The following is a 24,895-nucleotide window of genomic DNA, read 5'->3' as shown; positions in this document are numbered from 1 at the left end:
ATTTAACATTTGAACCACGTGAATGTCAACTTTGCAAACAACCATTTTTTTTGTAGCCCCATTTTATTTGTTTTTAATAGAGAAATGTCAGTTAAATCACTCTTTACAGGGCTGTAGTGTCTGCACGTTGATAAATTTTGGGTAGATTCCGCTTCGGCAGTCAGGTGGCTGGCAGTAAGGTACAGACAGTTGCCCAGTTCTAGATCACCTTTTTTAAAGTCTCGCTATACGGAGCCATAATGCAGCTGAATGTCCTTTATTGGGTATTGTTGTATTGGGTAGTTGGATGTTATCTAGCTGAAAAAGTCTGGGTGGGGTAGCCCTTCTACTTAAAGTGTGAAGCCACATTATGTGTGGTGCAAATATTTGCCTTAAATGGATCACTTTGCCGGTTCTGGATCACGACACTCTGTGACTACGTTTACATGCAGCCAATAACCCTTTCATAACCCTTTCGTAACCGGAATATTAGCAATAACCCAGTGGGGCATGGCCATGTAAACACCCGCAAAAACCCGAATATGCTCATATTCTGGTTTTTAAAAACCCGAATAAGACCCCCGAATATCAAGTCATATAAACGCGCATCGGGATATTCCTATAGAAAGGAACATTATTTTGTGTTCTGCGCATGTCCTATCCGCAAGGAATCTTGGTCTTTTGAGTACGGCAATTACTTGTATGCGGCGCGCGCAACCCACCGGGCACCACAGAAGCAGATCTAAACAGCGCATTGTGTTCTGCGTCCTTATCAGGCGGGCTGGTCGCAGCACTGGTCGGCATCACTGTGATTGCTCTGCCTCCGATGTGCTTACTGAGTCTGCGGGCTCGGTAAACGCCGCAGCGGGCCACTCACACCGCCCCCCTCTCTGCTGTGCGGAGCTGCGCCAACTCTGGCAACAGGTCCAGACACTACGCTCACTGTTTTGATGCGGAGGCAGCCCGCAAGGATAGATTTCTTGCGGAAAAAATCCACAGTGCCACAGGGTCCCGGTATACCGCAGTTGCAGAGCTCCGTGGCCATGACTTGGATTCTTTGCGGGTCCTGCATCCGTACCCCCGGAGGCAGTGAGCAAAGGGAGAGCACACGCATTGTGTTCTGTGTGTGTCTGTTATAATCTTCTCGCCCAGAAGAAAAAAGAGAGTGTTTACACAGGAGAGAAAAGTGAGAAAATGTTAATGCCTGTTTGAGAAAAGTGTGTAGTGAGGGGTTTTACACGAAGCAGGATTTGCACGAACGCCAGACCAAATCAAGCAGCAGTGAAAGACGTGCGTCGCTGTTTAGATGGGGATATTCCAAATCATACCAATGACCATGTATACAGGAGTAACTGTCTGTTTAAGCATGTAAACGGGTTATTCCTTATGATTCAGAAACCGTAATATTGACCTTAACCCGAATATTAACGGCATGTAAACGTAGTCTGTGTCACTTTGGGGGCATTCCTGGCATCTGGCTGGAGCCCTTCTAATGCAGAATGATACACACTGTGCCCAAGAATGTGTTTTGAACACAAAATGATATAAATTATACTTATTAAATGAGAATGTACTTAGTTTGGAAAGGCACTGTTAGACGTTTTTACAAGCAAAAAATGAAGTGTGGAGGTGAGATTTCTCTCGAATTAAAAAGTAAATGCCCCCACATTCATGCCCATTTGTGATGTTGAGATGACCCCCAAAGTACACATGGTTCACAAGTACTGACACGAGGTTGCTGCTTCAGTGATCCACAACCGGTAAATTTTCACGTCGTAGATAAATGCGTGCAGCAATTAAACAGCAAGAAATAACACACTGACATTTTCTACCCTAGTAAGTATTTTCCAACTCTAGAACCAAAAACACCGAATGGCTAACTCACCTTTGCTACATCTTAGAGATCGTTAATTTCAAACTTGCAGGAATGAGTGAGTGAGAAAAGCGCACACACCACCGAGACTGGGATGTTGTGATTCCTCTGCTGATCACAAGTATGGGTGGATCTGGTCAAGCTTGTGGTCGTTTGTAGACAAAACATCAGTCTTTCCAATGGTACCAAGTATTAGCTTAGTCGCACTGATTACGAGAAACGGTGGCGCAAATACTAGAGCAGTGATCCGGAACTAGGCAAGTGACTGTGCTAACAAAACCTTATACAAATGTATCAGGTGATGAATTCCCACTGCAAGACAGGGTCAGGTATGACTGGAAACTTAATATTTGTAGCATGCAACAGAATCACAGAAGGGTTGGTTTGGAGGTTCATTGAGGTGATGCGCTCAAAACAATTCCAATATCCACTTCAAAAAGTTCCCGCTTCTTCCATTTATTTGTTACAAGCAGGTTAAAAACCTCTTCATAAGCATACTGGCAGCTGTTGGCAGCATTCAATAGAAAGATCAAATGCTGCTGTTCAAAGTGGCAATATCAGTTAAATGTCAAAAGATGTAAAATGTCAAAGGTGGATTTAAATTTCATTGTTTGCATATTCTTGAGGTTGGTACCATGTCACTTTGGCAAAGTGGCCAATCCGAAGGTGAGAATTTGTGCTTCCGCGACTGGCCGCTCCTTGAAAACACGTTCAGGCTGTATGCTGTTCTATTGAAATCGTCCAGTTTGCTTTTGTGCTTCTATTAGGTACGTGATAAAAAATAAATAAATAAATAAAGTTAAAGGAATTGTAACAGAAATTGTGTGTTTGGAAAGAGCCTAAAGAGACCTTCAAAATGCTGTTTAAATATTTGTTCTACAACCCCTGGCAAAAATTATGGAATCACCGGCCTCGGAGGATGTTCATTCAGTTGTTTCATTTTGTAGAAAAAAGCAGATCACAGACATGACACAAAACTAAAGTCATTTCAAATGGCAACTTTCTGGCTTTAAGAAACAGTATAAGAAATCAGGAAAAAAAATTGTGGCAGTCAGTAACGGTTACTTTTTTAGACCAAGCAGAGGGAAAAAAATATGGACTCACTCAATTCTGAGGAAAAAATTATGGAATCATGAAAAACAAAAGAACGCTCCAACACATCACTAGTATTTTGTTGCACCACCTCTGGCTTTTATAACAGCTTGCAGTCTCTGAGGCATGGACTTAATGAGTGACAAACAGTACTCTTCATCAATCTGGCTCCAACTTTCTCTGATTGCTGTTGCCAGATCAGCTTTGCAGGTTGGAGCCTTGTCATGGACCATTTTCTTCAACTTCCACCAAAGATTTTCAATTGGATTAAGATCTGGACTATTTGCAGGCCATGACATTGACCCTATGTGTCTTTTTGCAAGGAATGTTTTCACAGTTTTTGCTCTATGGCAAGATGCATTATCATCTTGAAAAATGATTTCATCATCCCCAAACATCCTTTCAATTGATGGGATAAGAAAAGTGTCCAAAATATCAACGTAAACTTGTGCATTTATTGATGATGTAATGACAGCCATCTCCCCAGTGCCTTTACCTGACATGCAGCCCCATATCATCAATGACTGTGGAAATTTACATGTTCTCTTCAGGCAGTCATCTTTATAAATCTCATTGGAACAGCACCAAACAAAAGTTCCAGCATCATCACCTTGCCTAATGCAGATTCGAGTTTCATCACTGAATATGACTTTCATCCAGTCATCCACAGTCCACGATTGCTTTTCCTTAGCACATTGTAACCATGTTTTTTTCTGTTTAGGTGTTAATGATGGCTTTCATTTAGCTTTTCTGTATGTAAATCCCATTTCCTTTAGGTGGTTTCTTACAGTTCAGTCACAGACGTTGACTCCAGTTTCCTCCCATTCATTCCTCATTTGTTTCGTTGTGCATTTTCGATTTTTGAGACATTTTGCTTTAAGTTTTCTGTCTTGACGCTTTGATGGCTTCCTTGGTCTACCAGTATGTTTGCCTTTAACAACCTTCCCATGTTGTTTGTATTTGGTCCAGAGTTTAGACACAGCTGACTGTGAACAACCAACATCTTTTGCAACATTGCGTGATGATTTACCCTCTAAGAGTTTGATAATCCTCTCCTTTGTTTCAATTGACATCTCTCGTGTTGGAGCCATGATTCATGTCAGTCCACTTGGTGCAACAGCTCTCCAAGGTGTGATCACTCCTTTATAGATGCAGACTAACGAGCAGATCTGATTTGATGCAGGTGTTAGTTTTGGGGACGAAAATTTACAGGGTGATTCCATAATTTATTCCTCAGAATTGAGTGAGTCCATATTTTTTTCCCTCTGCTTGGTCTAAAAAAGTAACCGTTACTGACTGCCACAATTTTTTTTTCCTGATTTCTTATAGTGTTTCTTAAAGCCAGAAAGTTGCCATTTGAAATGACTTTAGTTTTGTGTCATGTCTGTGATCTGCTTTTTTTCTACAAAATGAAACAACTGAATGAACATCCTCCGAGGCCGGTGATTCCATCATTTTGCCAGGGGTTGTATGTCACATATGAATTAACGTATGAGCATTTGAAGGTTCGGAAGATCTTGGTAATTTACATCTGTGTGCTTAAGGGGAAAAACACCAGAAAGCTGTGACCAGTGTCACATTGTTTACATTTCAGAATGATCGTACTCTGACAGACCTAATTATTATCGCATTTACATGTGTTTTGCAACGATCCACCGCATAAACACTGTTTTCTGACAGTAGTTTCCAAGCTAAAAACCAGCTATTTCGCTGTGCCTGACATCTTGCCGGCTTGACACTGATTTTGCGGATCATAAAAACATGCATGCGAAGGCTTTGATCACCACCAAACTTCACAGAAAAGTACATAATCACATGAATTAAATGTTCTATATTATTTGAAAACCGATCTTACGCACCTTTTAACAGCAAATGTTTTCGACGCAATTTTTCAGTTAAATTTTTCACAGAATTTCCTAACTTGTACTTGTCACAGCAATACCGTTTGAAAATGAGGTTGCGGGCGGGGGTGGATTTCATTTACATCATTAAATAGGGTGATTCCCGATTGTCAAAAAATTAATGTATTCTTCGAAGCGCGAACCAGCACTGCTGCCTGGAAAGTCTTGCAAGCCAGGTGCAGCTGATACAGCCACAGCAGCGGACACCATATTTAGGTCATACGTATGTACCTACTTCTGTTAGCAAGCTGCCAGCTATCATTGCCTGTAATGGTGAGATTTATAAACCATGCTGACCTGAAATGAACCATTGTACATTAAATTGACTTTATTGATGAGTCTGACCCCTTTGAAAAGTGACCAAATTACTAGGGGTGCTGGAAAAAATCGATTCACGTCCGAATCGAGACTCTTATTTATTACGATTCTGAATCGATCCAAAATGTCCAAGAATCGATTTTTTAAAAGCATTTTTTAAAACATTTTCTTACTTACTCGCTGCGTCTACTGTTTGTCAGGCAACGGTCTGACAACAGTGTCCCCGTGAGGGGAGGGTCCGGCATGCTTCAGATATTCCTGAGCTGCAGTTTAGCATGGCGGACGAAGAGCTAATTCAGCCAGCACCGTCTTTGCTTTGTTTGAGTGAATTTTGGATTATATTATTTGCTGCATAAGAAGGAGCTTGACATGACTTATGTGGTGTGCAAAATCTGCAAAATTAAAGTGAAGTACTTCGGAAATACTTCAAATCTGCAAGCCCACATGCTACGCCATCACCCGGAGCTAAAAGGAGCAGAGCAGCGGTATCTGCCGACTACTGACCAGCACTTTGCTAAACCGCCAGCCAACTCTGAATGAGCAAAGCAGATAATTTACATCTAGAATCACTTGATTAACCTTGTAAAGCTGCATTTTCTTAAACATAAACATTTTTTTAAGTAATATAACTATTTCTCAGAGCTCTTTTAATTGAAATTCGATTTTGAATCAAATCGTCACCCCAAGAATCGAAATCGAATTAAATCGTGAGTTGTTGTACGATTCACATCCCTACAAATTACATGCATTTGTATTGCGTTCGGCACTACATTTTCACTGAAAAAACCTGCCCCTAGAGGTTAAATGCTCGGATGACCGACCTCGAAAATATGTAGTCAACAAAAATTGTGGTTTCCCTACTCCATGGGTTAAAGTTCTCCGTCACCGCGACGGATGTCCGTCATTTGGAAAATTTAACCACACATACGCGTGCGCACGTGGTGTCATGCGTGTTTTGGGGCCGAAATATGATAGTCTCACTGTCAAAGCAACATCCCATTCTGCGCTAATCAAAACAGCAGCAATGTCAGCGTGGACTGCGGAGGAACGGACTGTGTGAATTTTCACTCCTCTCCGCTCTGTTTACTGCTTGCTATGAGCCACGGTCCTTCTCCTCTCATTGGCAGAACATTGGCAGACACTCCCTAAGTAGAGCGAGGCGTGGCTTTGCTTTGAACCAATGAAGCAATGATCCGACTCTGCTTCGATGGTTTGTCGCTTTATCTTAATTTTCCCCCGCTAAAACCCTAAAGAGCATATGTCTGTGAGTAATATTTACCTTTTTTTATATTAAACCGACCTGTTATGGTCTTCTAAAACAGTTGATAGATGTATTTTATAACTTAAAAACGGGACCGATGCTAACGCGTTAGCATGTCTATGGCGTTTTCAGTGATAAAGTTAGCATTAAGCAGTTCGCATCTCAGCACAGTTTGTGTGCATGTTTTCTGTATAATAAATAATGGCTTAGTGTTGTCGTAAAAGAGTCAAATGTATTACGAATTATAATTTATTTTTTTATTTATATATTAATAATAATAATAATAATCAGAAGAATCAGAATCACCTTTATTGTCATTGTAATTTTCATTACGAGATTTGAGTGCAATTCCAAAAAGGTGCTTTCCGTGGTGTGAGTAATTTTTAGCCAAATGAAAGATCGTGAAATTTAACGGTAAATTATTCAGAGTATATGCACAACTAATATAAACATAAGATAAAATGAAATGTGGACTAAGTAATGTAAAACGAGAATTATATACAACTGGTTAAGTTTAATGACAATTTGTTTCTGTCAAACCACATCTAAGCTGTGTTTTTACACAAAAAAATAAAATCCAGTAAATTGCACATTTGTGTCTTTTTCATGAAAATAACTTATTAAAGATCACATATTACACTTTAGTCAGGCCTTTAAAATACTTTTGTGGACTCTTGCTGTAATATGTTGTCAGTGGTTGAGATAGTTTCTGTAGGCATCTAAAAATGCTCATTATCGGATGAAACCTGATGGAAATCTCTCAAAATAAAACAAAACATTATTCGAGGTATGTTTTTGATGAGAATATAACATCATAACTTTATTACAAGGTCAAACGTTGATGTTGCGTGATAAAGACCTTTTAATAATAACTCACTTCAAGAAATAATGGCAAAACTCACATGTAAGTAAAAAACAAAACAAAAAAAAAATCATTAATCGATTACTAAAATAATCGTTAGTTGCAGTCCCAGTTTGTTTTAAGAGTGAGAGCATTTTACAGATTAAATGTGAATAAGCCAGTTTTGAGTTTCTCAGTGCACATGCGTTTTCAAAATTGGTGACAGTGTTACTTTGTGCACAGCAGAACAACGTTGTCAGTTGCTTTAGGCCCTAATTTTGTATTTTATTGACTGTACAGCGACACAGCACCCATTTGGTGCATTCACCGGATTAGAACAAATCAAAATACTACAGAAGACAAAGAATTTTTACTTGACAGTTTGAAGTGCGTTTTCTTTGTTTCAGAGGGCTTCATACCCATTAAAATTCACCAGAATATACAAAATTTGACTTGCTCTTTTAAAAAATTTCTGGGGGAGGACCCCCAGACCCCCCATAATCAATAGTGTGTTTTTACTTCACAGATTGAAGTGACTTTTCTTTGTTTCAGAGGGCTTCATACCCATTAAAATTCACCAGAATATACAAAATTTGACTTGCTCTTTTAAAAAAATTCTGTGGGAGATCCCCCAGACCCCCATAGTTTGAAGTGAGTTTTCTTTGTTTCAGAGGGCTTCATACCCTTTAAAATTCACCAGAATACACAAAATTTGACTTGGTCTTTAAAAATATGTTCTGGGGGAGCACCCCCAGACCCCCCAGAATCAAGACTACATCCCACTCCACCACCCTTTTATGTACCTTTATGTTCAGATTTTGCATTCTTTTTATGCTTTGTCTGTCTCTCCTTAGAGGCTGTTTAGAATTGATTTGTATGCCATATAATGTGTTTATTGTATTTGAGGAAAAAACAGTGTGCCCCCCCACTACGCCACATTTTAGGGAATTGCTGGCATGAAAATTTATTGCTTTAACGCATGCCCTACTCACCCCTCTCCTATATTGCCTACGTTCATTTATACACCAATACCTAGGTGAGGTCCTGCGACAAACTGGCATTCTATCCAGAGTGTACCCTGCCTCATGACCTATGACTGCTGGGATAGGGTCCAGCCAGCTGTGACCCTTGATTGGAGTAAGTGGGTATAGAAAATGAATGAATACACAGGTGACTTGCTTCCAAACTCACAAATACCATATTAAAAGCACCTGTGCAGACACGCAAGCAAATGACAAGATATGGCTGCTACATGTAATCTAGACAAATGAATGTACCACCCCTCAGTGGTGGAACAACCAGGTTTAAGTGTGTAAAACTCGCATACTTGTTCTTCCATCCACTAAACGATGTGATTCTAATTAGTTCAGCTCTTCAGGCAAGTAGATGAGCTATCAGTGAAATCACCTGTTTTAGGTGCACAAGTACAACCCCTGGCAAAAATTATGAAATCACCGGCCTCAGAGGGTGTTCATTCAGTTGTTTAATTTTGTAGAAAAAAAGCAGATCACAGACATGACACAAAACTAAAGTCATTTCAAATGGCAACTTTCTGGCTTTAAGAAACACTATAAGAAATCAGGAAAAAAATTGTGGCAGTCAGTAAAGGTTAATTTTTTAGACCAAGCAGAGGGAAAAAAATATGGACTCACTCAATTCTGAGGAATAAATTATGGAATCACCCTGTAAATTTTCATCCCCAAAACTAACACCTGCATCAAATCAGATCTACTCGTTAGTCTGCATCTAAAAAGGAGTGATCACACTTTGGAGAGCTGTTGCACCAAGTGGACTGACATGAACCATGGCTCCAACACAAGAGATGTCAATTGAAACAAAGGAGAGGATTATCAAACTCTTAAAAGAGGGTAAATCATCACGCAATGTTGCAAAAGATGTTGGTTGTTCACAGTCAGCTGTGTCTAAACTCGGGACCAAATACAAACAACATGGGAAGGTTGTTAAAGGCAAACATACTGGTAGACCAAGGAAGACATCAAAGCGTCAAGACAGAAAACTTAAAGCAATATGTCTCAAAAATCGAAAATGCACAACAAAACAAATGAGGAACGAATGGGAGGAAACTGGAGTCAACGTCTGTGACCGAACTGTAAGAAACCACCTAAAGGAAATGGTATTTACATACAGAAAGCTAAACGAAAGCCACCATTAACACTTAAACAGAAAAAACAAGGTTACGATGGGCTAAGGAAAAACAGTCGTGGACTGTGGATGACTGGATGTGAAGCTCGAATCTGCATTGGGCAAGGTGATGATGCTTGAACGTTTGTTTGGTGCTGTTCCAATGAGATTTATAAAGATGACTGCCTGAAGAGAACATGTAAATTTCCACAGTCATTGATGATATGGGGCTGCATGTCAGGTAAAGGCACTGGGGAGATGGCTGTCATTACATCATCAATAAATGCACAAGTTTACGTTGATATTTTGGACACTTTTCTTATCCCATCAATTGAAAGGATGTTTGGGGATGATGAAATCATTTTGCAAGATGATAATGCATCTTGCCATAGAGCAAAAACTGTGAAAAAATTCCTTGCAAAAAGACACATAGGGTCAATGTCATGGCCTGCAAATAGTCCAGATCTTAATCCAATTGAAAATCTTTGGTGGAAGTTGAAGAAAATGGTCCATGACAAGGCTCCAACCAGCAAAGCTGATCTGGCAACAGCAATCAGAGAAAGTTGGAGCCAGATTGATGAAGAGTACTGTTTGTCACTCATTAAGTCCATGCCTCAGAGACTGCAAGCTGTTATAAAAGCCAGAGGTGGTGCAACAAAATACTAGTGATGTGTTGGAGCGTTCTTTCGTTTTTCATGATTCCGTAATTCTTTCCTCAGAATTGAGTGATTCCATATTTTTTTCCCTCTGCTTGGTCTAAAAAAGTAACCGTTACTGACTGCCACAATTTTTTTTCCTGATTTCTTATAGTGTTTCTTACAGTCAGAAAGTTGCCATTTGAAATGACTTTAGTTTTGTGTCATGTCTGTGATCTGCTTTTTTTCTACAAAATTAAACAACTGAATGAACATCCTCCGAGGCCGGTGATTCCATAATTTTTGCCAGGGGTTGTACAAGCAATACACTGTAGGAATTTTACTCGCTGAAGCGAGGAGTTTCCACCTCTGCCAGCTGACAATCTATACCACCATTTGGACAGTCCTATTTTTTCCATGATATGATACATTTAGGGTGCATTACATTTTATGAGTTCACTCATGAAAAGCAAGGAAAGTATTTAACTTGGACAAGATGTAAATTATGTCAGTCAGCTGAAAAGTTCTGCCTACAGTGCAATTATTTCAGTAACAACAAAGATATTAAAGTGAAACTGGCACTACACTAATCCTTTATTTATTGAGTATGCTAAACAAAACTGTGGCAGGCATGCACAAAGGTCCTTTTGATGTAACAAATCACATAGGATTCTCTCCAGCGCAGTTGAGCATAGGGGGCCTCTATGCTGTGATTTGGATCCCTTATGGTGTGATTGAACTAGCATAGGAGGGCTTTTCTGTTTTTATTATTTTTTTTAAAAGACATGTTGCACGTTATATAACGTCCCAGTTAGCAACACAAAGTAGTCCTCAAAATGCAAGAAATAGTGTTTCAAAGGCTTATAAATTTCAAAATTTTCTCAGGGAGTTGTCCCCCAAACCCTCTTATAATGCTTGCACTTGCAATGCTTGTTGCGTGGCGATGTCCCACTAAAGCCCCTTTCACATTGGCGTATTCGCAGAGCTGCTTATTGCAGCGTATCGTCTATAATGAGTTGAGCAGCTCTATGCCCACTTTCAGCAGCTCTACGTTGAGTTTTTTTCTCCCTACGCAGCAGTATGTTGAGGGCTATGTGCGTAGGATGGAAGAAATTAAACATGTTTAATTTCTTCGGCTTAAGAAAGCGTAGAGCGCTGAATGCATTTTTAAGCAAGTCTGCGCAGCACAGCATTACTGCATGCAAGTCTGTGCAACACTGCGCTCCTGTACACATCCAAAAACTGAGTGCGTGCATCCAGAGGAATCAGCTGAAAACATGATCACACAGCCCACAGCACCTGTGTGTGATCAGAACAGGTAATTGAACCTCAACTCAGAAATCCAGAAACACAACAGAAACAGCAGGTCGGTCATTCACTCTCTCTCGTGCACGCGCGCTCTCCCTCACTCTCACTCTGTCTCTCTCTCTCTCTCTGTGTGCCTGATCAAACCTGTGACTTTAAAATAAAAGCGCACTCGCTGCATGTCTGTGCGCTCATCAAAGGCCTTGATCGATCAGGTCTGATCAAACCTGAAAAGAGCTGTGACTCTTTAAAGTAAAAGCGCATTTGCTGCATGTCGGTGCGATCATCAGACGACCTGATCGATCAGGTCTTATCAAATCAGCGGACCTGATCGGAGCAACTGGAGGTTTAAAAGTTTAACGAGTCACAGCGTTTCATTCACGGCAGCCTTTACCACAGCCAGACTCAGCAGCATCTGGACACAATGAAAGTGATCCACCAAGACAAAAAAAAAAAAAATAAAAATAATAATAAATAATACATTTTTGAGCCGCACCACTCCTGCAGTATAGAACAGAGCGCACATCCACAGAGGCAGAAAATAGCGCTGAACTGGTTTAATAGCGGCATGGTACGCGCGTCTGTGTGCACACATTAAAAAGCATACACACGCAGCTGCAAGTATGAAACGAACACTGAAAAAGGCTGAGCGCATTTCAGGCGTATTTAAATGAAAAAACTTAAATGGGACTGCTTTTATATAGTACTTTTGTGGTCAAAGCGATTTACAGTAATGGCTCACATTCACCCACTCTCATACCAGTCAGGCGCTCAACTGCATACTGGGAGCAACTTGGGGATTAAAGTCCTTGCCCAAGAGCCACTGGTGATTTTTTTTTTTTTTTCCTCCCTTCTCTGGCCTGATGGGGATTTGAACTCTGGTCACATGGTACTTGAATGCATGTTTGAAACAACATGCTGTTATTGATATCCTCATGTTGGAGGTTTGTGCCAATGAGGACATTGTGGAGAAGCTTGAATTTTCGACTGGACTGGGTTGCTTGACGCGAGGACGTTTCGCTTCAAATCGCAGAAGCTTCCTCAGCTAAAATTCTTGCTGTGGTAGTCTGACTTCTGTCTTGACTCTTGTAGAGAAGAAAATACAGAAGCCAACAAAAGCTGGAGTTTTTTAAACCTAACCAGACCCCTCCTACCGAGAGGCTGACTGCTATAGGCTAGTGACTAAACAGTAGCTCTAATTAGCACCTGTTGTGCTCTAGTTAGCACCCTCTTAATGACAGGGCAGCTGTCCCTCCTAATGATGGGACGGAAATTTCTCAGTGACCCCTAAACATATACCGACAGTAGATTACATCACTGCAGTAGAGTCAGCCATTAAACATAACAGTTTGTCAGAGTCAGAAGCTGGGGACCTCCGACTAAGAGTCACAGCAGTACTTAACAGTGCTAAGCCTCCTCCGTCCAACATCACAGGAGAAGAACAGAAAGCTTTGTCAGCACTGCAGAAGGACCAAAGCATCCTTATCCTGCCAGCAGATAAAGGCAGATGCACGGTGGTCCTGAACACGTCGGACTACGAGGCCAAGATCAACAACTTGCTCAGTGATTCCAGTACATACAAACGTCTGAAGAGAGACCCCACGAGCAGCTATAAGAAGAAAATCATTAGCTACCTCCAAAACCTGGAGAAAGAGGGACTCATCGACAGGCAGACATACTACAGACTGTACCCTGGGGATGCCACTCCATGCATCTATGGACTGCCCAAAATCCACAAACAGGACGTGCCACTCAGGCCTATTGTATGTAGCACAGATTCCATCACATACAATTTGGCCAAGCACCTCAAGTGGATTTTGGCTCCTCTAGTGGGTAACTCAGACCACCATGTGGAGAACACACAAGATTTTGTGAACAAGATCAAGGATCTGCAGCTGGAGGCAGATGAAACTATGGTGCCATTTGATGTGACATCGTTGTTCACCTGCATCCCCACCACTGAGGCCATCTCAGCTGTGAGGCAGAGACTGCTGGAGGATGTGTCTCTACTTGAAAGGACCAAACTCACACCAGACCACATCTGCCAACTCTTGGAGATCTGTCTTAACACCACGTATTTCCTGTTTAGGGGGAATTACTACAGGCAGATCCATGGTTGTGCGATGGGTTTTCCGGTATCCCCCATTGTGGCCAATCTGTACATGGAGCGAGTGGAGAAGACAGCCTTGACGTCTTTCACGGGCATCTCTCCCAGTCACTCGTTCAGATATGTTGATGACACATGGGTTAAAATCAAGCAACAGGAAGTTGAGGACTTTACAGAACACATCAACTCGGTGGATTCCAATATCAAGTTCACACATGAGGATGCCAGAAACAACCATTTAGCCTTCTTGGACTGTGTTGTTACGATTGGAGAGAACAGGCAGCTCCAGACAGGGGTTTACAGAAAACCCACTCACACTGACCAATATCTGCTCTTTGGCTCAAACCACCCCCTTGAACACAAGCTCGGGATGATCAAGACTCTTCAACACAGAGCCCTACAGGTGCCCACAACTGCAGAGGGAAGGGCTAAAGAACAACAACTTGTACAGAAAGCCCTCACAGTATGTGGGTACCCACGATGGTCCCTGGACAAAGTGCAGAAGTCCCAGAAAACAAAGAGACCAGATAGACAGGAGACGGAGACAAGAAGAAGAGTGTCTCTCCCTTATTTAGCAGGAGTAGGGGAAAAACTACAGAGGATCTTCAGACAGCACAAAATCCCAGTTTACTTTAAACCGGTTAACACCTTGAGACAGAAATTAGTTCACCCTAAGGACAGGATCCCTAGTTACAGAGCAATGTAGTGTATTCTATCAGATGTCAGGAAAACTGTAATGAACACTACATAGATGAGACTAAGCAACCTTTACACCAAAGGCTATACCAGCACCGCACAGAGGGTGCAAATGGACCTCAGTCTGCAGTTCATCTTCACCTTAAAGACACTAACCACACGTTTGAGGACAAGGAAGTTAAAATATTAGCCAGAGAGAAGAAATGGTTTGAGAGAGGTGTCAAGGAAGCATTCTTTGTGAAACAGTTGAAACCCAGCCTTAACTGGGGAGGGGGTCTGAGACACGCTTTGTCCCCTGTTTACAATGGGGTACTCAGGTCAAAGGATTTTCAGTCTTTTGTTCATGGTAATGAGTCATTCACATCATCAGGAGAGTCGTCAAGGGAGCCATTAGGAGAGGCTTCCATCCCATCATTAGGAGGGACAGCTGCCCTGTCATTAGGAGGGTGCTAACTAGAGCACAATAGGTGCTAATTAGAGCTATTGTTTAGTCACTAGCCTATAGCAGTCAGCTTCTCGGTAGGAGGGTCTGGTTAGGTTTAAAAAAACTCCAGCTTTTGTTGGCTTCTGTATTTTCTTCTCTACAAGAGTCAAGACAGAAGTCAGACTACCAGAGCAAGAATTTTAGCTGAGGAAGCTTCTGCGATTTGAAGCAAAACGTTCTCGCGTCAAGCAACCCAGTCTAGTCGAAGATTCAAGCTTCTCTACTATGGAAACCACCTGGACAACTGAGAGCCTACACAGAAACAATGAGGACATTCATTCTCCATTTCTTTGTGAATGTCAGTACGGTTAGGAGATGGGCAAGGATTTTGAAGTGCGAAAATTAAGCCACAGTGAGTCTGCATGAACAGGCCCGTAGCGGGTACCCTATACACAGTATCAATTGCGGGTGAATGAGTTCTGACCAATTTGTGGACATTTTGCAAAAGCACGCTTGAAATGGGTTCGCCTCAGGAAAGATACAATTCCTCAGCATGACATTCCTCATCCACTCACAAGTCAGTGATGGAAGTTTTCCCAAAATTCCCAGAAATCCAGGTTTTTACTTGCGTGATGAACGTTTCTGGGTTATTTTTGATAGCATATGTCAGAGTCCATTAATACTCCACACCCAAACAGTTGGTGGCGGTAATGCACCATGTTGATTTGCAAACTGCCAATAAACTCGAAAGAAGAGCAAGAAGGGTTATTTTTGTTTTCTTGGCTCACGTCATGTCGCTTTACCTCACAGCAGCGAATGAGAGATGCTGTTCCAGATTTTACTGGGAGCTTTGTGTCATGTTGAAACTACAAACCAAATGGATGAAATGTTGTTCTGCTGCAGGGAGATGATTTAAAGTTCATCATGAATAAATTCAAATGGGGCTGGTTCGACCAAAAGGACCAAAACGCTGTCTCAACTTTGTTTAATCATCATTTTAACAGAAAAGCTAACACTTCAGCTAGGTTTTTGATCCTATTATATCGTGTTTTTGATGGAATTTGTTGTCAGGTGACATTATTCAAGATATTTCACAGAAGTCAAACTCTGTCTTTGGGATGAATTTACTTCAAACTGTCTCCATGCAAATGTTACGCCTGCTAAATCTGCATTTTATGGTTTTTATGTTACTTGGGTGTGAAATCATGTCGAGGAAAATATGATAAATATTTAACATGCTTGTAGAAGTCAGATATTGATCTGAAAAGTGTCTGTGTGTTGTTTTGCACAACACTTAAGTTGTGAGTATCCCTGAAATGCTGACATCAGCACTAGATGGAAAAATCTTTTATTGTGCTTCCCATTTATAGAAGTGAATAAGAATCTAATTTAAACCCCAAATCAGTGTTCTTGAGAGCTAAATGTTATATTGTTGACTTAATGAGCAGTAACAGCTTTACTTGTGTCAAATTTTATTTTAAGATGCTATCAGTTGTTATAAAAGCATAAATTGCCTAAATCAAGTGTTTAGAGAAATGTAGAGAGATAGAACAGTAACAGTCCAATGCAAATATGTGGTCTTATGAAATAGTAATAACACTATATTGTAATCTATGAGGCAGACTGTATTTATAGTTTTGTCATCTTGCCAATATGGGAAAATAGTCTTGTCACACAACTTGTATCGTCCCAAATCATGGCAACAGCAGCATAACACTTTACTAAACTGACTAAACCAAATGAATTACAAAAACACAATAAAGGTACAACACTAACAACACTGTTAAACATGAACCTCGGTAACATTTTAAAACCTCAAAACCCCGAACTCCCATGGTGCATTGCAGCACAATGTCCATTGTTTACTAGTTGGATAAAATTGCTAATTTCTCCAAAATATTTGTCCTATCAGCTTTACGTTTTTCCAGCGTTCATCCTTGACCCAAAATACATAAGCATATAAGGATATTGAATGGATGCACCTGTACATATGTTACACAAATGCATGCAGACATAATCCGTTTCTTAAAGAAGACTTTGGTCATGTCGTTGGCTCACTTCCATTCCTTCAAGCAGATTTCTACTTGCTTAAAGTTTAAAGTATAGAGAAAGGGTTATTTAGTATTTGTATTTTATTGCTACCCCCTGAGTATTTTTATCCAGGCTGCGGACAATCATGTTGACATAAACAAGGAAGCTGTTTTTTTTTTTTTTTGTTTCAAACAAAAATATTTTAATGATGTTTACCGAAGTCACAATCCCCCTTCTTTTTCAGTGACATTTTTTAAATTGTTTTTCAGCTTTAAAATCATTACAAGCACAATTGCCCATTTATGTGATTGACATATGCACTGGCAGTACATCTCTGTCAGATCCTGTCAGCTGATGCAGGTAGTGGAATTTATCAGTGCACTACAAAAAGTAAACACAGGAAACAAAGTATTTTACAAAAGTACAATTTTCGTTTCACCTGTTTAGCTTTTCCTCTGTGAAAGAGTACATGTTCTTGTGTGTCTGATAGTGTCACAGGGTTCAATTTAACACCTTCCCTCTATAAACAAAATAAATAAAATGTGTGAGATTTCCAGTAGCATACTGGAATTTCTTCTACATATGTGTGGGTCATGAATCAAGTTAAGACACGTCTCCTGACATGAATACCATTTTTTTAATTAAATGTTCACTTGAATGAGCACCTGCTGCAATTCCTCAAGTCACTGTGATTTCACTGGAATTGCAACAAAATTAATGCAGTTATCACTGTAAAAACAGGTCACCTGACATGCATTTATGTAAAGTTTGCAATTAAGCCACGGGTCACATGCGTGCTGAACCGTGGAGGTAGTCCGTGTGGATCACAGATCAACGTTGATGTGTTAGAGACTATCAGTGAGTAATGACTATATCATGATTTGTTTCGTTCATCCAAAGGAATTCAATTTTAAACGTAAATGGTAGTCATATGAGCTACTTTTTGTTTAGCTTTTAATACACTTTATTGTCTATTCATATTTAGAAGTTTTTCTTTTTTAGAGAATTTCCTTCATTATTTTGTTCATTGCTTTGCTTGAGATTTCCTCAGTTTTGTACTATAACTAGAGGTTTGACATTATGGAATTTTTGATGCACATTTATTTCCCATTTACAGAGCATCCTTACAGACACCTGATAGACACACTGAAAGATGGTGGAATCATCTTTTTCAATCTCCAGAAATTAGATGATCCAAGATACGGTGAGTTAAGATGCAATGTCAAAAAGACTTTTTGAAAGCTGTTCACTACTTTTTGTGATAATGTCATCAGTGTGTTTTGCAATACTCATTTTACTGTTGTGCTTTCTTCAGCGGTATGTATCAGAATGCCAGATGTTTATTAAAAGCTTGCCAGTAAATATAATTATAGGTCAAACTGACCTGCCGTAGAGGTTTTAGTGCATGCAGAACTTCCACTTTGGCTTCACCAGCAGTACAGATGACTCACGGTGTGAGTACTGCCTCAGTATGGATTCAAAGCAGCACATTTTCATTCAATTACTATTGAATTAACCAAATCCGTACGGAGGCAGTAGGCTACTCACCACATACTATGGAATTAAATTGTAGGTATCTGTTAGAGTTTTTCAGAGTTAGACCTGAAAAGTTTACACACACACACAGAAATGATCACCCACGAGAGACTGAATTTCTTTATCCTGTACAGGAGAGGACAAACGAGAAGCTCCTTCAGAAAGAACTGTCGTCCGTCCTAAAGGTCCCGCCCATTGCCTCTCCTATTTATTGAATATCGTTGCATACAGCATATAGGAATGACGATATCACAAAACAATGGAAAGACACAAAGTCTGGTCTAACTTTGATATGAGCCCTGTCTCCTAAGCTTTCAATAACAATGTCAGGTTACAATGCTCTCCTTCAAGGCTGAACCATTAATCAAAAGTACACATCTGCGATTAGTTAATCATGACCCCAGCCAACCAGTCTGACATTCTAGATAGACGATCTGCACATTGGTCAGAGATCATCTGCTCACTGTTTGACAGTCTTAATGTACTTGAATCATTCAGCGTATATGATTGCTTTTGACACTAAGTAATTACTTAAAGGAATAATGGTACAACTTTCACACATGCATATACGTACGTATATATAAAAATAGAGAACAGAAATCAAAGACATGATTACAGAGAGTACATCAAAGTGAAGACATTAATATTTGATAATAAATATATTGACAATATAAAGAAAAACCCTGTCATTCTTCCCCCCTGTTTATCCAAATTAATATCTACACGTCTAACATTATCATTGTAGAAATATCAAAAACTTACAGTGTACCTAACCACCCGTTTTCCCTGTCGGGACGGGTTGACATAATTCAGTCTCCAATAACAATAACGCAACATAGTAATGGTCCAGCAATAAGCCATCAACTGTGGTGGAAACCATCCGTTGAGTCATTGATCAAGCAAGAGGAATCATACAACAAATCATAACACATAGTAAGTCAATTCAGTGGTTTCCATCAAATACATACCCGTAGAACACCATTTCTTTGTATAAATATTTAAACTGACTGATATTTGGACATCATTAGAGTTTCTCAGGTAGCTTATTCCAATTGTTTAGGCCACAAACAGAGACATAGAAGCATTTCCCGGTCGTCCTTGCGCCCACAGCTTTAAAATGATACAAATCCCTTAAATTATATATTCCTTCTCTTGCATAAAATATCCTTGAATTCTGAAAGATACTTGCTTATGTTTTACTCTATACATCAATCGAACAGTCTTAAATTAAATCATGTCATGGAGTTTTAAAATCTTTGATTTAATAAACAGTGGATTGGTATGATCCCGATAACCTGCATTATGAATTATTCTTAAGCCTCTTTCTTTTTTTTTCTTTTTCCTCTCACTCTAAGGTTGAATAATGGTTGTGCTGCAGTGTTGTAGTTATTGCCCTATACTTCAGCACCATGAGTCAAGTAAGACTCAGTGTGCAGCACAGAGTATGTAGTGCTTTCTCTTGACTATGTTGGATATGTGTTGTCTAGTTGATTCTGACATTGATGACCATCCCTAACGACTCGTTCTCTCCGACAGGTTCTACATTTACTCCCTGTATGTTTAACTGTATTTGTTCATCCTTTTTATAGTTTCCCAATAACATTATTATAGTTTTTTTAGACCAACTTAGTGACAGTTTGTTCATATCGAACTGAACCAACTCTTCAACTTCATCATCTTTGATCCCAGATCATCTAATAATTGTTACAAATTATCTCCTGAACTAAATGAGTTCGTATCATCTGCAAATTCTCTCTAAGCAGATCTGAGACTTTACATAAATCATTGATATACAACATGCATAACTTGTAACTTTGGTGCCAACACAGACAGAAAGGAATTACCTCACACAAATTTCAAAACAACACACAAAGAATATATCACACAACAATAAACCAATCATTAATGGGATATCTTGATCAGCTTTGCTTAAAATCTGTTAAGTAGGCGAAACCAATCAACTTTTACACCTTATCCAGTGTACAAAAATCAACCATATTTTAACCACTTCATCCCAGTTACATGATCATTCAATATGGAAAGTAGGAAGACGATAGTATTAATTGTCTTTGAGTTATCATCAAACCAAGCTGAAAAGTTCTATTTCATCAACAGATCTATTTCAGAATTCTCCCTCAAAATACCCTGGACACCAACTCACACTCATATATACGTACAAAATTGATTGTGCACTTACGTATTTCTCAGTTTCTTAACTCCACACTTTAAAATGTTGGAGCGCCAACAACTGTGACCTTGACAGTTTTATCTTAAAACAATTCACAATAATTACACACAATCTGTCTGTATAGCGAAAGCAGAATAAAAGTAAGGAAAAACTAACAACTATAATCTGCTAGAAAAAAAGTTCTGCAACCTTATGTACATAAACAAAATTCATGTTGAAAACGGAGAACTCCTTATCTTTGTGAGTGTGTACATTCACGAGCAAAGTGTCCCTTCTTTCCACACTTCCAGCATGTCAAATTCCTCTTTATCACACGGCCATGGGATTTACCTCTGGCTGCTCTGCAGCGCTGACCTTTGCGCTTTCCTACAAAATACACTTCTTCCTCTCCAGCAGGTTTAAGAACTGCTGTGTTTAGTACAAAAGCATGGTGTGGTGTATTTTTCACTCCACGTCTCAAATTCCTCTTTGTAAAATCACTGGTGTTCTCTTTTATAGTGAGAAAATGACTTTGTTGTGGAATTTAACTGTAATTTTCCCGAGAAATTAACTGTCTCTCGCCACATTTTTTGAGTATTCAGGTGATGCTCGATCTTTGGTCTTCATGTACCAAACATCATTTGACTGTGTGTCATGTTGGCTGTGAGAACAACAGCAGTTACCCATTTTAGCTGTTCGTGGGGTTATCTCATAGGGAGATCTAATCGAACAGGCTGTTGTTCCTTTTTCACTGTTTGGTGACCGATCAGTCTGAAAAGTGTCACCACTTCGACCTTTGAGAGGTGAGTGACCTTGCTTAGGGCTTCTTTCCAGACTCATAGCTTCACAAACAAGTGTGGTGCGTATAGAACACTTACAACCTACTTCACAGACAGGGCTTCGTTTCTGCCAGTGGGTTAATACTGGTGACAGGCCCCCGTGCTTCAGTTGTTTACGTCCTCAGTCATAAAAACACACACATTCACACAAATACATTCACACCGCTGCGCTTCAGCTGTTATTACGTTTTAGCTCCACTGTTATCACACTTCTGCTCCAACCGGTTTTTATATCTTAATTTATATAATATATTTATATAATATATAGCAGAATTTTACGGCCCGCCCACTGAAGGTTTCACCGACCCGATACTGTACAGTTTTTTTTTTTTATGCGCTATACTGGACCCGAAAGTGGTCTTCCGTTGTCTCTTGCTTTATTAATTGCCATTTGTAACCGCTGCGGCTCAGTCTGGAGCCAACAGCCACATCAGGCATCTGACACAGCGGGAGATGCAGCGCGCTTGCACGTGGCTCCGGACCAGATGGTCTTTAACCGCTGCGCCACCTGACTGTTCTCAGAGAGTAAAATTTAACGTTTTACAGCCAGGCCTTAGCCTCACACTTTATAGTGTTTAAGCCAAGAGACAAACCAAGAAAGACATTACGGGGGTTTTTTTCCTGCCGCGATGGTCTCAGCCACCCGCGCATACGTGCACGTAAAGAAAAACAGTCTCAAAGTGATCACACTCTGTCACTGCTGCAGTCCGTATGCCTTCACCCCGGTAGGCGTCGACCCATTAGAGAGGAGACCCACCACCCAGAAAGGGAACTGCAGGAACTGATTTCCCGCGCTGCGGCCGCAGACTCCACGGGCGTTCTCCGTCATGGGCCGACGAGTTTCCGGTCTGTTGGCATCCGGTTCGAAGGACCAAGATGTTAGAGTTTTTCAGAGTTAGACCTGAAAAGTTTACACACACAGAAATAATCACCCAGGAAAGACTAAATTTATTTATCCTGTACAGGAGAGGACAAACGAGAAGCTCCTTCAGAAAGAACTGTCGTCCGTCGTAAAGGTCCCGTCCATTGCCTTTCCTATTTATTGAATATCGTTGCATACAGCATATAGGAATGACGATATCACAAAACAATGGAAAGACGCAGTCTGGTCTAACTTTGATATGAGCCCTGTCTCCTAAGCTTTCGATAACAATGTCAGGTTACAATGCTCTCCTTCAAGGCTGAACCATTACTCAAAAGTACACATCTGCGATTAGTTAATCATGACCCCAGCCAACCAGTCTGACATTCTAGATAGACGATCTGCGCATTGAATGGTCAGAGATCATCTGCTCACTGTTTGACATTCTTAATGCACTTGAATCATTCAGCGTATATGATTGCTTTTGACACTAAGTAATTACTTAAAGGAATAATGGTACAATTTTCACACATGCATATACGTATATATAAAAATAGAGAACAGAAATCAAAGACATGATTACAGAGAGTACATCAAAGTGAAGACAATATTTGATAATACATATATTGACAATATAGAGAAAAACCCTGTCAGTATCAGATCTTGAAGATTGTGATACACATATATAAATTAGAATTAAGTTGAAATTTAAAAAGCTGGTAATCAAGTTTGTAGTGAATATATTCCTCTATCAGTGTTTCACACCTTGTGACTTTTCACTAACTCTGATGTGGGGAGGCTCACAGACTTGCATGCACAACACAGCTTCTCACTTGAACTTGGACTTTATTTCCAAACTTCAGCAACACAGACACTCCACAGCTTCAGTCTAACTAGCTGTAACTTTTCGAGGCAAGTAAACACTCGTACAACTGACCGCTGCAGGCTGGACATGCTCGATGCCGAAAAACACCTGCCACTCCGGTCCTGTTCATAACACGCACATCAAAAGAAAAGCCGACCCCACACACACACACACACACACTGCTTTATTGTCAACTCTCTTTATCGTTACACTCCAAGAGACGTGCGTTGAACGTACTCCCTCCCTCCTCTTGCTACTGCCCCGTACGTTTTCAAAAAAACGTAGTGGTTGTGGCATCCGCAGAAAACATACGGTGAAAAAAACACACGGTGGGTTGTGACCGGCGCGTTACAGTTTGGATCTCGCGCCATCTGACTTTCCCATGCTGAAAGAACACCTGAAGGAAACCCATTACACTAATGTTGTAGAGGTGAAAGCAGCCGTGTTTAGCTGATGCAGAGAAGACATCCAGTTTCTTTACAGATGCGATGTAAAAACTTACCTCGCATTGGTGTAATTGTGTGGACAGGGAGGGTAACTACGCAGAAAAATGACACTGCCTGATAAAGAACATTCCAGGTACTTTGCTTGTTATTGAAATAATAGCCAAAGAGGCATAAATTTATTTGGCTCAAACCTGTCAGGCTGATCACCAGAAACAATAGCAATATTGTCTTCTCTGTCTGTCTATGGTGTCTGTCTCATACAAGCTTTTAGACACTTACAGAATTACATTTCAGTCATTTTAATCAGAGCTATTTGTGGCGGCCGATATTGTTTGCATGTCTTCAGTGGCCTGGAACTCTTTCTGATGTCATGCTTAAATTGACATGCTTCAGTTCCTCATAAGGCCATGCATTATCATTTATTTATTTTGCCTAAATAATGTGTATTAACATCACACCTTAGTCATTCAATAGCTTTTTTTGTTTTTTTGTTAAACAGACAAAACGCATACTAACAAAAAATGTGCATCAAAAAACAAATCATGTTAGTTGCACTTTAAATGGGACAACCTTTGTTTGTTTTTATTATGTAGAGAAACTGCCTTTATCTATCCGTGTCTTATTGGAGGCGGCAATTCGTAACTGTGATGGTTTTTACACAAAAAAGGAAGATGTTGAGAACATCCTGGATTGGCAACAGCAGCAGAACAAAACCGAGGTGCCATTTTCTCCAGCACGGGTCCTTCTCCAAGACTTCACGTGAGTTTGACAGAGTGCACATTGATGCCATTCCTCCATAATTCAATCAGCCTATGAGGAGAAACTTCTCAGTTTCTCCTCACCTTGAGTACTCACTGAAAATTTGTCTCTCCGTGATCATTTCTGCATGTTTGATTTTTCTTGATCATTGAGCAAATGTCCGTTCCAGGATTTAAATAACAACATGTGTTTAGTTAATCATTGTCATAGATCCATTTTGGGTTTGGAATATTTCTAAATGACTTCTTCATGTTTTAATAACTTACAAGTCTGCTGTTCAGAAAGCTAAAGGTGCCTAAGCTACAGTAGGTTGCTTATGTCTTCGTGCCACAGTGATGCTGGGACTTTCACAGGAAAAATCTTTGCACTGTCGCTGCAGCGACTGCTGTTGTGACACTGCTTTAATTGGTCAGTAGATTTTGGAAAACAGGCTTTCAGAAGTTAGTGGAAACCAGGGATGCGTATTCGCAACTGTTTGTTGTGATTTGGCGCTATACAAGAAAAAAGTTGATTGATTGATTGATTTTCTGTCTTTTTGTAAATTCTTGCCGTCTGAAAGAAATGCAGGGCTGTGAAAAATCCGTGGATCCACGAAATTCCGTGGATTTCATCATGGGGGGGAGGTGTTAGTGTTTTACTCTGTAATCCTGATTCTCAGAGTTTTTAAAATGTCTATCGCAAAGTGTTCTTTTTTTAACGACATCTTGCAAGTTTTATAAGACCTCGGAGAAAAAAAAGCCTGGCTGTTGCGACAGTTGTAAAGCGAGACTGGTTGGTTGCTGCGGTGATGCTGTGTGTCTCCTGCACGAAGCTTAA

General features: G+C 40.2%; 1 protein-coding gene across 1 annotated transcript in view; it reads left to right on the top strand.

The window, feature by feature from the left end:
* ireb2 (iron-responsive element binding protein 2) overlaps positions 1–24,895 on the top strand; it is a 123,682-nt gene that overhangs the window by 665 nt on the left and 98,122 nt on the right. Inside the window, exons 2-3 of the mRNA XM_034175966.1 lie at positions 17,723–17,809; positions 23,914–24,079. Of these exons, the coding sequence (XP_034031857.1) occupies positions 17,723–17,809; positions 23,914–24,079 (253 nt within the window). The remainder of the gene's footprint in view (positions 1–17,722; positions 17,810–23,913; positions 24,080–24,895) is intronic.

This window comes from Thalassophryne amazonica, chromosome 8 (genome assembly GCF_902500255.1).
Source record: "Thalassophryne amazonica chromosome 8, fThaAma1.1, whole genome shotgun sequence".
Classification (NCBI taxonomy): Eukaryota; Metazoa; Chordata; class Actinopteri; order Batrachoidiformes; family Batrachoididae; genus Thalassophryne; species Thalassophryne amazonica.
This window is presented reverse-complemented; position numbering and strand designations above follow the sequence as displayed.